The 14,717-nt window shown below is 42.0% G+C and overlaps 1 protein-coding gene across 3 annotated transcripts in view; it reads left to right on the top strand.

Moving 5' to 3' along the window:
• Positions 1 to 14,717, top strand: part of CDC14A (cell division cycle 14A) — a 282,800-nt gene that overhangs the window by 47,079 nt on the left and 221,004 nt on the right. For 2 of the 3 annotated variants that reach the window (XM_030205745.1, XM_030205743.1), the window contains exon 4: positions 6,183 to 6,227. The exons of the other annotated variant lie outside the window; for it this stretch is intronic. In XM_030205745.1, coding sequence (XP_030061605.1) covers positions 6,183 to 6,227 — 45 coding nt within the window. The remainder of the gene's footprint in view (positions 1 to 6,182; positions 6,228 to 14,717) is intronic. 3 annotated transcript variants of the gene reach the window in all.

Here is a 14,717-nt window from a genome sequence, read left to right as displayed (position 1 = left end):
TACCCTGCCTGCTTATTGACTATCCCATGTATCAGGGCCGCCGAGAGGGGGGGGGGGGAACAAAATTCCCCAGGGGGGCCCGGCGCCGGGGTCTCAATCTCTCTCTCTCTCCTGCTCCTGATGGGCCCCGAGTGATGTTTCATTACCGTTTTGAAATTTCTATTATAAGAATTTGTATTTCGAATTACTATGTAAGTCGCATTGAACCTGCATTGTGTGGGGAAGTGCGGGGCACTTATTTTGTAGTAATTAGGGCTTAAGCACAGATCTGCCCTACGCCCACTTTTTATAACATATCTGTCTAAATTTCATAGTGCACAAGTCAAAAGGGAGCACAGTCATGGGCAGATTAGGGGTGTTCCCAGATATAAGGTGCAATGTTATAGAACACCTGCTTTTGCATGCCTAACTTCTATCAGTTGGATGTGAGCATTTACAGCAGCTTTTGGCAAGCATAACTGCTTGTGCCTAAAGTTAGGCATGAATTGATTCTGTGAAGGGCGCTCTGTGCAGAACATCCTTTACAGAATATTATCTTAGCGCAGATCATAACAGCGCCTTACCTTGGATGCCATTTACTGCATTTGGGCCAGATGTTCTGTTTACCTTCCATGACCTAGTACAGGGGGCTGGCAAGCTTTCTTGGCCTTACAACAAATAAAATGCTGCAGTGCAAGAATAGATTCCCTTAGATAATAATTGTTCCTTTTTACATCATGATATAGGGATTTGTAGTATGGAATGTTGCCATGATTTGGGTTTCTTCCAGTTACTTGTGATCTGGCTTGGCCACTGTTTGGAAAACAAGATACTGGGCTAGATGGACCATTGGTCTGACCCAGTATGGCTACTTTTATATTTTTAAATTGTCTCCCTCTTTTCCAATTCCCTTCAAAAATCTTCAGCTGAATGTGGGGGTGTAGGGGAAGTCTCTCTTTTATCTTAGCCGTCACCATAGAGGGGGCTTCAAGCCTTCACCATTGATTCATTTCAGTCTCTTCAATGAGACTTTACTTTGGGGGATAGGTAGGAAGGAAGGGTCTTTTGACAAAATTGCCACCAAACATCTATCTAGCATGCTGTGCACTGAAATACTGGCACTGGGGGCATTTTCAAAATATGTAGGCAGCTGTGCTTGTCTTATGTTAGACCAGTGGCATACCTACCTTGTTCGCCACATGAGGCGGGTCGCCACTTCACACCATTCCCTTCAAGTGTGTCATACCCGCCCGAAGCGCATCACCCCATCACCTTTCCTCCTAGCAAGGGGTGCGCAGAGCTGACAGCCGCACGCTTACTGTCTGCACCTGTGGCGGACCGCCCCCACCACCGTGTCCTTGGTTTTCTACGGAGTTAGACCACGGATGAGCGCCCTCTGCATATGGGACAAAATGGCCATAGTACAAGTGCCATTCTTTTTGTCTGTAAGTGGGGTATTTAAAGGTCTGTCTTAAACTCTCAAGTTTCTTTTTAAGTAAATCTCCAAAGTAGTGAACTTCAGTAGTAAAATTTGGCCCACTTTTATTCTCTTGATAAAACTTTTGATATCCTTGCAGAACCTATCCCATAGAGAAGTGCATTTCTCTTAGTTTTCATTCCATTTCTATGTATCTTCAAAATTTGTCAATCTGTAATTTGTTTATTTACATGACTTATCTTGAGCAGCTGTTCTATTTATACAAAGAAAATAAGGCAGTTTAAAAATTTCGTAAGCCTAGTTTTCCCATGTACTTTAAATTGAATCACTTTATCTTGTGCTGAAGTCTTAAATTGTTGTGAAATTGTATTTTCCCATAAAGCACTTCACTGAATATGTATTGCATTAAAGGAGTGATAACAGCTTTGTTAGTTTAAACTTTACTTGCATTTAACAGATTTTATTTTATGAACAAAATTTTCACTTAATTTCCTCCCCATACTCTCCTAATTTCCCTCTAGTGGGCTAGTGACACTACAAGGTGGACAGAATCCATGCTAAAAAAAATGTCAATAACATCAATGAGAGAGCATTCACATACAACAGAAAATAATTAAAAATTCAGGGGTAGTTCTGGGTGTTGCACTTGGAAGAATGCCTGAAGCAGCCATGATTTTCCCTGTGGTCCATCAGATCAGAGTCGCTGTCATTAGGACAAATACAGGTTCCAAATAATCCCAAAGCGCTTCCTTTTTTTTTTTTTTTAATGTTTTTATTAACTTTTTCTTTACATAACATCAACAAAGCTTAACATAGCAATCTAGGTACTTTCACATATATGCATCATCAACAGCCCCCCCACCCCCCTCCTCCCCTCTGGATATCTCAGGTATATAACATTCTCCCCCTGCGGTGGAAGACCCCCATTGTCCACGGGTCACCCTGTTAAACCCCGCCATTCCACATAAGGGGTCCAAGTTTTTAAAAATCTCACCATTCCCCCTCGCCTTAAGGCTGTAAGTTTGTCCATTAAACAACACTTTAGTCAGCACTTGATCCACTGTGGGGGTCGCCGGTTGCTTCCAATATCTTGCAATTAAAATCCTGGCTGCTGTAACAATCTTCTATATATATAAAAGGCAAGACCAACGTTCTATGAAGCCTCCAGCTGGAAGTGTGAAGCGCCAGAGATATCCGGTTTCCCCATGAGTGAAGGAAAACAGCACAGCACGAAATCCCTCTCTCTGTAAACAGTGAAGGACTCAGACGGGGAGGGGAGAAAGATGCCCTCACTCTCTCTGTAACACAGAACAGCAGGAAACTTAACACTGAGGGGACTGGACTCCAAGGGGGGAGGGGGAGGGAGAGAGGCCAGAGGGCAGGGACACACACTCCCACATGCACACTCTGAACAAAACCTTGCTAGCCCCCGTTTCATTTGCATCAGAAACGGGGCTTTTTTACTAGTATATGATAAAGGACCGTGACAAGAGCCAAGGCCTCCCCTCCAACAGTTCTGACTAAGTAAGGCCTGCCAGCTTGCTTAAGAGAGATATATCCTGCAATGTCTGATGAAAGGCACTTACTTCTTCCTCCACACACTGGCTATTTAATGCTGTGCAGCCACCGTACGACTCAAAACTAACTTATTTCAGTTCTTGTCCAGTTCCAGTAGTACTGGAAGAGAAAAGAAAATGTGGAATCCTTTTGAATTTGAATTCCAGTCAACTCTTATAAATGAAATTACATCTTCTTTCAGTACTACTGCACCACTGGACAAACCAGTCATACTTTCAAGAAGGACCTCACTTGCCCACATTGTCATCAACAAAGATTGGAGGTGGTTCTATATATTTTAGTAAGCTTGTCGGGCATCAGATTACTATAGTGGAGTGGAGGAGTGTCCTAGTGGTTAGAGCACAGAGCTTGACATCCAGAGGTGGCTGGTTCAAATCCCACTGCTGCTCCTTGTGATGTTGAGCAAGTCACTTAACCATCTATTGCCTCAGGTACCAGTGTAGATTGTGAGCCCTCCAGAGACAGGGACATACCCAGTATACATGAATGTAACTCACCTTGAGCTACTGCTGAAAAGGTGTGAGCAAAATCCAACTAAATAAACGTAAATATATATAGTGTTAATGTGGGCCCGAGGAGAGCCCACTAATGCTTGGGGGACCTGGGGAGGGGGCAGCAGCAGTGGCAGCCTGGAGGGACTTTTGTTCTGGGGGTACAAGGGGCTTGTTTTCCTTTGGGAGTGGGAAGCACAACATATTTGGCTTTGGTTCCAGATGAAACCGAACCACGAATTTCAACCGTGGATTTGGTTTGGCCAAAACCAAAATGAATGGTTTCGGTCAACCTCTAATTTAAATGTTTTCTATCAGGTTAGCAGAAGGCACTGTACAATCTCTTAAAAAATATTCCACCATGCTTTACCAGTCATCCTTCATCTAGTTTTTTGTTTTCTTTTTTCCTTGGTCGAGAAGATGATTGGGTGTGTTTTAATGTGCTATAACCTTTTGTATATCACTCCTTTTCCCCAGTATCTGAGCACATGGTGTTTCAAAGGGAGTCCTGTCTTTATCCATGTTCTCTCTATCCTTTGTTATATGAAGAAAATGCCAGTGTTGAAGGTAGCAGTAATGTTCCTTAGCCCTCAGGATATTGCTGCTTCAAGGCCTCAAAGCTAAGCAGATTCTTTTGGTGCTACAGCTGACCCAGGTTACAGGGGCCATTCCTTTCCCAGCATTAAAAAAACTCCACATATAGACGCTCACAAGGGCATTGTATGACATATATGATGTTATCAGAATCACAAGAAGTAATATGATGAGCCAACAACTTTTGGCCAGTACGAGGGACATTCCATTCTAAACCTTTTATGGTGGATTCACACCATTGACACTGTCCACACCTAACATGTCCTTGTAGCACATTCGCAAGTTGATCAGGTTCGTAATCCAACTTTTCATAAGTCAGCATTTCTCCAAAGGTCTTTCCCCTCTTATACGCAATCGCAGGTTTATCTTGAAATCAGTCATGAGGGGACAAAACAGCAATGCTGCTACTGAAGTAATATAACTCTTAAAGGGAACGTGGCCACTAAAAGCAGCTTCTCCCTCTGTGCAAACTTGGCTCAAAGAAAGGCTTTCTTAATGACAGACTTTGGATAGCTTCAAGCTAATACCTGTGGGTAAAATTCCCTAGCATGTAATAAAAATTCAGATTCTGTCGAACAAATACGACGAACCTTTAAGAATTGACTAATTGGTAAGCTCATACTTAGAGTGTAAGGGTAGAAACTATTAAAGTGAAGAAAAGTGTTCCTAGCTGTAGGTTTCCTATACAATGTAGTACGTAACCTCTCATTTTTATAGATATGAACATCCAAAAAATCAACAGAATTCATATCAAATGTCAAAATGAATTGCAAATAGGGATTCAGTGAATTCAACCAATCATGAAACTGATGGAGGGCATCCACAGTGCCTTTTCAAATAAACAGTATATCATCCAAGAAATGTTTCAAAAAAAAACAATATGTTGAAACCATTGAGAACCATATAAGAATTCTTCAAATTTAGCCACAAAAAGAGTAGCTACTGCCACCCCCTGTAGCTGCTCATAAAAATTGTCCCAAAACCAAAAATAAGTTTTACGAATGACCAACTGAGCCAATTTACATAAAAAAAAAATCTGATAATATTCTCTGTGGCTCAAGAGGATCGTTCAGTGTCTGGGCAATGATAGTTAGAGCAACAGTTATTGAACAGCCTTAATTTTGGCTATTAATGTACTTACCACACTTAAACAGGCTTCATAAAAGTCAAATAGAGTAATATGAATTCATGAGAAATAGCTGAGAGTCAAATTCCATCTGTTTCTTGTGGAGTTAAAACTGGTCTTTTTGGGCCTGATATTCGAAACTATTTAACCGGCCAGAAATAGCTCCTGGCTGCTAAATAGTGAATATCCACGGCTAGCCACTAACCGTCTATATTGTGCGACATAGCTGGTTAGGTGCGGACATTCAGCACCAAACTGGCTATGTTTAGCAGTTAAAATAGGCCTGCTATTTTTGTGGCCTATCTTTAACCGCTAAGCACTTAAATGGTTAGTGCTGAATATCGGCTTAACCGGTTAAATTGCTACGGTTAAAAATGAAACCAAATATTCAGTGCTGGTTGCCTGAAACACTCCAGCTTTGAATATCCGGGTTTTATGCCGGAAGCAGACAGCAAAAGTGCTGTCTGCCGCTGGCTGAATATCGGGGGAGTGAGGGGGGTGTTATTCCTGGGAAGAATTGGATTAACCTGTCCATTTGGTGACAGATTTATTGATACAGGAAGGTATAATTAACTGTACTTAAATCCTTACAGTATTGAACATGCCACAAATTCCTTCAGGCGGGTTTGTTTTTTTTTTTTTAGTTGTCTTTCTCCCACAGCCTACACAGGGGCAGTATGATGATGTGGTAATCTGCTGTGTAAATGGTAGTTATACCAAAGTAACTATGGAAATAATGGATAAAACATTTCAAGGGCATGCCTGTGTAAGATTGTCTTGGCAAATGCAAGTTTTGGATGAAAGGGATTTGTGATACTTGAGCATTCAGGTGCAAGCAAACCTGAACAGCTGGACTTCTGTGAAGCTGAAAGGTGTTGTGGAGAAAATGTACTGCTGCAGTGGGCTGTAGAACTGAATGAGCGTGGTAACATTTTGATGTCAGCTAAGAAAATAAAAGCTTTCTTGTTTTGTATAGCCAAAGACATGTTTTGAAGCTATCCCTTTGCTAAGCAAGTTGGAGGTAAAAGCACGGGCATGTCCTGCCTGCTTTACTTTTTGTCTTTTGTGCTGTTGTGACCAGCAGTTGTAGTGGACATGATATACTTCCTGCTGCAACTACATAGTTTATAGCAGAAAAGGGAAAAATCAAAACCACCTTGAAGCATACATAAAGCTTTTTTGCGCTTTTATATTTTTTCTGCTTTGATGAAGCTCTTTAACTTTGTTTTGAGATTTACACCTTAGGGCCTGCCCGCTGTGTGAGATGCATGGGGTTTGAATGGAATGCATACAATGGTCACACACTGTCAATATCCTGCTGGGCCTGTATTATGGCAAGTAGGTCTGCCTTGGGCTTTGGTTGAGTGACTTGCAGGCTCTGGTTTGCAGCATGGCCCTTTACTTTTGAGGTACACCTACATTTCACTCCTCCTTTACCGATTGTGTGTATTGCTAGCAGTTACTCCCAGAAGAGGACTTCCGGGCTCTGTGTTGGGGTTATAAACCCCTTTTTCTCCTCACCCACCCCAGCGGGGTGCTGCCACGCGGCGGGAAAATTCCCACCGCACCCTGCTCGCACCCCCCTGGGATCTTCGCGCATGCCCCATCGGGGCACGGCGCCATGTTAGTGGTGGCTCCGTGCACCCGGTGGAGGGGGGGGGGGGGGGGGGCACTGCGCCTTGCTTTTATCACTACAGTAAAGGTTTAGCAGTTCCAGGACTTTCAGACTGCATTTTTATAAGGCAGGCCCACTGTTTAATTCTTTTTTTTCTTCCTTCAAACTGTGGCCTGTGAACCTCCCCCCCCCCCACCACCACCCCACACACTTTAATATTTTATTTCCTTTTCTCCCAGTATGAGTTTAATTGGATAAATTTATTTTTTTTTCTTTTGCCTTTCACTTCTAGGCATCATTTTAACTGTTAAAGTAAACTCAAACCTAGGCCTACAGGTGTTATAAAAATGTTACACCAAAAATTTATGGCATAGCTTTGCTTAAAAATTCCTTATCCCTCTTCCTTTCTCCATCCCTCTTGTTTTCTGTCTCACCTCCTGCATGTGCAACTGAATGACTTGCTGTTCTGTGTGATAACCCTGACAATACTCTATTTAAAGTAGTATTTCTGCATAGCTAGTTAGAAATGCTTCAGTGACATTATATTACTACACTGCACTCTTCATATTTTGAATTGTTTTCCTTAATTTGGAACTGGCACACAATATAAATGGTCTCTTATGAGGTAATAAAAAAAATGCCTTAAAAAAAAAGAATTGAACTAGCAATACATTCTTTGTAAGACCAGTCCAGACGCTGACACTTGGTTTATACACACCAGCAGGTGGAGTGGGAGAACTCCTAAATTTTAAAACTAGTATAATAGATCTGTGCAGTTGCCATCCAGCCAATTTTGTTCTCCGTTTCCAGCAGATAGTGGATGTACAACCTTTGCAGTCTGCATGGTAGGCCTGAGGGGGGAAGGTAACCTGGGGGCAGGGGCTTTAGAATTTCCATTTCCTTAGCCTTCTTGGGTTTACTTTACTGTTGCTTAAAAATATGTGTTTAGCCAGCTATTCTTTTTTTCAGTGTATCTGCAGGTCTATTGAGGCTATATTTACCCTGGGTATGTTGCACCCAGTTGGCATGTCTCCCCACTCCCCCCAGTCTTCCTGCTGGGAAGACCGGTGTATTTCAGCTCCATTTCCTGTAGTGGAAACCTTGAGTACCCCCCCACTTTTTTCTTTTTTTTTTTTTTTAATTTCAACTGACAGCACCAGTTTAAAAAATAAATGGCGGTTCTTAACTTGTGCTTCAGAACCTTGGTGATTGTACCTTGCTGGACTAACATCAGTCCTCCACAGCATTTGTTATTCAGTTGCAGCTTGGTCGTGGGGTCCCATTCCTGATATAGGATGAGTGCTGAGAAGCTTCAGCAGTGTAAATCTTGCAGCCATGGGGGATTGAACTCCCATGGAGCCATTAAGATTTTGTGCGCAGGCCAACCTGTTAACTTTGGCAGCACCAGAGGAAACAACCCAGAAAGCAGACAGCAGGTGAGACCACAGCAGCGCTTAGTAAGGAGAAGGTTTCCTCAGTGTTGGGGCCTGTTTTGGTAGGAACCACAACCATTACAAATGCTGCCTCCACATTGGCTGCTCTGCTGTGTTTAGTCATGGAGAGTCCTATCTGGTTACCTTGCTGTCATGGAGAATCCTATTCCTGGAGTGTCCTATCTGGTTACCTTGCTGCCTTTTTTGGGGGGGAGGTGGGGGACTGAGTTGGTCTGGGCTGTGTTCTGCACCTGGATGACAGAGAACCAGCTGGGGCAGATAGGCCTCTGCCTAGTCAGGTCCCAGTAACATAGTAAGTGATGGCAGATAAAGACCTGAATGATCTATCCAGTCTGCCCAACAGTCACATTCATTTCAAGATTTAAATGAACAATGAACATATTATATACTTGATTATGGTCTTTCTTTTGATGTTTCTGGAACATAGAGCATAGAAGTCCATAGAAATCTGTCTTTATGTTCCTACTCCTGGAGGTGCCGTCAAAGCCCACTCCAAATCCGGCTTACCGTTTGCGAGCAAAGGCAGCAAAAGCCTGCCTGGCACTATCTTCATGTTCCAAACCACCGGAATTTCCGTTGAAGCTCTCACCAGCCCATCCTAAACCGGATCGCCATATGTAGGACTCAGACCGTATAAGGCAGCCCAGCACCAGCCTTAGTTGATGCAGCCAGAGTCGCCATCTAAGCACCACTTGACATGCAAACACAAATGCAACCCTTTAAGTTATGTTTTTTTATATCATTCATTTTCTAATTAGAGATCCTCTGTGTTCATCCCACGCCTTTTTGAATTCCGCCACAGTTTTTCTTTTCCACGACCTCCTTCCAGGCATCCATCACCCTCTCCATGAAAAATAATTTTCTGACATTACTCCTAAGTCTATCACTCCACAACCTCAGTTTATATCCTCTACTTTTACCATTTTCCCTTCTCTGGAAAATATTTGTTTCTATATTAATACCTTTCAAGTATTTAAACATCTGTATCCCCTGTTCCTCCTCTCCTCTAGGGTATGCATATTCAGGTCTTCCAGTCTTTTCTCATATGTCCTTTGGCTTATGGCTTAAGCCCCATATCATTCTTGTTGCCTTCCTCTGGACCACTTCAAGTCTTGCATCTTTAGCAAGATACAGCCTCCAAAACTGAACACAATACTCCAGGTGGGGCCTCACCAGTGACTTTTACAGGGGCATCAACACCCCCTTTATACCTCTCCCTATACAGCCTTGCATCTTTCTGGCTATGGCCACCGCCTTGTCACACTGTTTTGTCACCTTCAGATCCTCAGATACCATCACCCCAAGATCCCTCTCCCTGTCTGTGAGTATCAGCTTCTCACCACCTAGCACATATGTCTCCCTTGGATTTCTACTCCCTAAGTGCATCATTTTGCAGTTCTTAGCATTGAATTTTAATTGCCAAACAGACCATTCTTCAAACTATTTGAGATCCTTTTTCATGTTTTGCACTCTTTCCGGAGTGTCCACTCTGTTATAATCTTTGCAATGTCACTCACAAATATATTGAACAAAATCAGCCCCAGCACTGATCCTTGAGGCACTCCACTACTCACCTTTCCTTCCTCCAAATGAATCTCATTAACCACCACCCTCTGGCAGCCTAGATTGGATTGCGCAGAAGAATTGAGGACTCGTCTTCTCTGGGCTCGGACCCAGAATTCAGTCAGGCGGAGGACGATCTTCTCCTTCCCAAATCTGGAGAGTACCAGTTGCTTCTGGGGGAAGACCGTGTGCTCATCCGTGTCATATCAATGAGCTTATAGTTCAAGTTTGTACAGTTTTAAATCTTGCAAAGAACGAGGTCCCATAGGAAGGCAGTGACAAGAAAGTAGATCACTTGGTGAAGGACATTCAGAGGCTGTTGAAGACTTTTCCCATGAATGAAGACATCAGGGTAATGATTCGTGTAGAGTAGACTTCACCAGACACTCCTTGTCAGGTAGCCAGGGCAATGGCTAAGCTGTACTGTCTTCCAGAGGATGATGAGCAATCATTTAAGTCTCCTACAGTGGATGCTCTGGTCACTGCCATGAAGAAGAAAATGACTACTCCAGTGGATGGAGGTGTGGCCCTCCGAGATCAAGATCGCAAGATGGAAATTCTTTTAAAGCATAGCTTTGACCTCTTGGCTCTGGCGTTGCAGGCATCAGTTTACAGTGGTCTGGTGGCCAGAGCCTATTTTTGCTGGGCCAAGCGAATTCTTGATGGCCCCTATCTCGGACCAGCCTTGCTGACCACAGAAGAAGTGAAGATTGAGATAGGCGCTTCTTTCGTGGCAGATGTCCTCTATGATCCTTTGAGAGCCTCAGCAAAGAATATAACCCTATTGGTAGCAGCCAGGTGAGTCCTCTGGCTTTGTGGTTGGGTGGCGGACTTGACCTCCAAGTCTGAGCTCTGTTCCCTGCCTTTTCAGGGCTCTATGCTTTTCAGTGAGACTTGCCCAATTTCCTGGACCGCAGTGGCTCAAATATCTGTGGATCCCAGCCATTCAGGGATAGATAAGGAGCTCTGAGGAAGGAGAAAAGGAGACCTGCTGTAGAATTAAGAGGGGGGTCTTGGGTCAGCGTGTTGGCATTAAAAAAATAAATTAAATTGGTCCTCGTTAAAATATATGGCTTGTGTTTAAAATGTTAACGTGTTAATTGCCCATCCTTAAAAAAGTCTTTAACTTGCGATTGTAATAATCAAAAGGAAGACTCACAAAAAAGGCGGGACACAACCTGGAAAAGTTGAATGTAGTTGCATGTGTACAGAGAACAGCCATGGGGAGTTAGTGCTCTTTTGCTTGGTGACTTCAGTACTGGCTGGATGGCATCTGCACAGGTTGATTATACTAGTTTTTAAAGTTAGGTGGTGTTAGTCTCCATCTGCTGGTAGGCATGCATAACCCAAGCGTCTGTGTCTGGACTGGTATGGAGGGCCTAAAGGAAAGAAAATTAGCAGGTAAGACCAAATTTCTCCTTTTTGACTAGTTTTCAAAGGCAATGCCACCTTCTTTAGGTCAGAAAAAAAAGGTGGTATTGCGTTAGAAAGCTAGTCAAAAAATGTATTGTTAGTCCACTTCAAAAAAAAAAAAAAAGAAGATACCACCTTTTTTATTTATTACTATTAAAGTGGACTAATACAGCAATCATCCCATTTTGTCTAAGATGTCAGAGACTAGATTCTTTTCTAAGTAAGAATCTAGTCCCTGAAAGGTTGGATCAGTGAGGTCCATTCATTCTCTGCTCTTTTGTGACAAGTCTCGGGAGCAAATTCTGACAATGTGGTATTAAAAGCCTGAAATTTGGCCCACTTTGCATCTGAAATACTAACAGTGATCGCTACTGTAGCTCCATCTATGAATAGCGCACATCTACATCATTATAAACACAATGGTGCAGACTGTATTGTGTATATTCAAGTCTTTTCTGGGAATTGCTGTAGGTAATTGATTTCTTCCTGGAACTTATTTTGCTGCTTCTGAATTAAATGTTTGTAACATTCTAGTACACTCCTCATCTTTTGCTAGATTTCTCTTTTGTTCATACAGTTAATGCGTTGCTTTTTATTGATATAGGAGCATACAGAAATATTCCTTATTTGAGTATTTTCCCTTAAACTTTCCTCACTTTATTTATCCCCTCTCTGTTGACAGTATTATCATGATTTTAAGGTCTCTTGGGAGCCAATTCTCAAAACTCCGTCGCTAAAGCCAACAGCACTCACCCCATACTGCCAGAACAGTGCAGAAGCCTAGCTCTCTAATTCTCAAAGGAAATGGTGTTCAAGTTATATGTGCACTATGAAACCAAAACTCCGTCGCTAAAGCCAACAGCACTCACCCCATACTGCCAGAACAGTGCAGAAGCCTAGCTCTCTAATTCTCAAAGGAAATGGTGTTCAAGTTATATGTGCACTATGAAACCAAAACTCTGTCGCTAAAGCCAACAGCACTCACCCCATACTGCCAGAACAGTGCAGAAGCCTAGCTGTCTAATTCTCAAATTATATGCGCACTATGAAACCAAAAGCAAGGGGGAGGAATGAGTCTGGTATATGCGCAAAAGAGGTTCAGAGTAAACGCAGCTCTTGTGTGAATGCCCAGGCAAGTACGGAAGTACAAGAAAGCACTGGTGTGCCATTCTTCAGCACTTTTAAATATAAGCTGGTCAAAAATTGTTTTCATTTGAAAGGCTTATATTTAAGCACAGAAAAACAGGCACCGATGTGTGCTTGCACTTGCACACATTTGTTTCTCACTGTTAGTATTTATAGCCTGCATGGGCATCTTTCTGCTCTCAAAGAAGATAAAACCGGTAATTTTAAGTGAGAAATTCTGAAGAAATCCTCTCTTCAAAACATTGAACGCCATCCCCAAGCTGGCGATAATTTTACAGTGTTAAACACAGCATTTGTTTCTGCGCTGTTCTCTGAACATTGGGAGGGAATACCAATTGACTTCATTAACATCCGTTTGAGTGTATTTAAACATAATTTGCAGCCATCTTTGGCGTGCATATTGTTTCCTGTGCTAGAGCCATCTGAACATTCTGTGCACATTAGTCTGGCTCTAACTACCTCAAATGCCAGTGCTGGAATGTATTCCAAGGCTAAACATGCCAAGGTCGTCTTCTGCCAGTAGAAGTCTCTGCAGTAGTCATAACTTAACTTTTCTGCTTTTTGGTGCTGAAGAATACAACTTCTACAGCATATTGGTGTGCAGTTTGTCAAATTGGACTGGAGACTGTAATCCAGATCTTCTGAATCATGGTGCTGAGGCTGGTCTCTATAGCACCAGCTCTGTGATAATTTTGGTTAATAAATTAAAAGCTGCCCCTGAAAAACCAAACAAAAAAACAAACAAACAAAAAAATTCCCCTCAAAAGCAGCAACAAAAAGCATTATTTAAAAGAGTGCTAAAAAGCAGTTGGATAGCTGCCTTATAAGGTTAAGGAGTATGCAACTCTTCAGAACTTTAAGACAACTGATTTCCCATAGGAATACATTGGCGTCTTTAGTGATTAGTGCGCGCCTATTTTTAGCGCGGCTTAGTAAAAGACCCCCTTAAAGTGTGAACATGTAGATTAAAGGAACTGGACCAGAGTGCTTGAACAAAATCTCCCTCTATGCAGTTCCAAGATCTCTCCTCCCAGGAGCATCCCTAACCACATCCTCTCAAACAAAAATTATGTGATGCAACATGCACCAGTGAACCCTTAAGTTTTTGGAATGTATTCCTAGAAAGGTTCCACCTAACACAAGACTCTCTCTTCTTTAGGAAGCAAGCAAAAGCCGGTCTCTTCTCCAGTTCCTTTAATGGAAGAGGCAACTAACTATCTAGTCATAAACAAGGACTAATGTCGGCTGCATGTACTGCAGCAGAACTTGCTCACCACACACTTTAGCTGAGATCAGTTGCATGCACCTTTTCTGACTGCACGTATAGTGTTTTTCTTGTTCACCCTTATCTGTCTTAACTGTATGTATGCTCTATCTCTACTTGTCCCCTTCGCTGTAAGGTTTGATGTGTATTGTGTTGACATTGTAAGTAATATACTATACTGGAATGTGTACTGTTTGAATATTTTATATTTGAATAGTTTACTGTGTTTGTTTGTTTGTCCAGGTTATACTTATTGTACACTGCCTTGGGGGAATTTTTCCAAAAATATGGTAAATCCAAAATGAATACAAAATAATAAATGTTTAAATTCCCATTTGAACCAACCACTTGTAAACGCAATAAGGGACAAGCATGTGAGAAATCCAAAGTGCATGTAAGTGCCTGCTGTCTTCTGAAAAAAACACACAGTTTAAGCTAATATATCAGAAAGCCAAGAGGCTTGATTTTAGTCTCTGTACCAGACATTTCAGGAGTATCATTAACTGGGTTTCAGTGTTGCCATATAATAACAGTACATGCAAGTTAATTCCATGTAGTTGGAAAGATTTTTCTAATATCATGATACTTGGAAGTCCATTGAAAGAAAAAATAAGCTGCCCTCTTTTGCCCAGCATATGCTGTTAGATACAAGAAGCACAAATTGTTGAACCAAAACTTTTGCACCATGCAGCCACTCTTCTTTTAGAGCAATGGTAGTCTAAGTACACCCTGTGAGAAACCTTTCAATCCATGTGATATGCAAGGTGTAATTTTCTATATTGAGTTTATCAAACTTCTTGGTATGGGTTAATTTCTGTATCATGGAGGGTATAAAAATGTTAAACCTGTGCAACCAAAATTAAAGTAAGGCCAACATTTGATTGGGAAGGGGTTATGTTGTAAATATAAATATTAAATAAAACGAGCCTAGGTCATCCAGGGCAAAATTATATACAATAATCAAATCAACACATACCCTTTAATGGACATCTCATCATTGGCTCTCCCCAAATCCTCCAAAAAACAGCAGTGAAAAAACTCCAAAAAAAATTAGAG

The sequence above is a fragment of the Microcaecilia unicolor genome, chromosome 6 (assembly GCF_901765095.1).
Source record: "Microcaecilia unicolor chromosome 6, aMicUni1.1, whole genome shotgun sequence".
Taxonomy (NCBI): Eukaryota; Metazoa; Chordata; class Amphibia; order Gymnophiona; family Siphonopidae; genus Microcaecilia; species Microcaecilia unicolor.
This window is presented reverse-complemented; position numbering and strand designations above follow the sequence as displayed.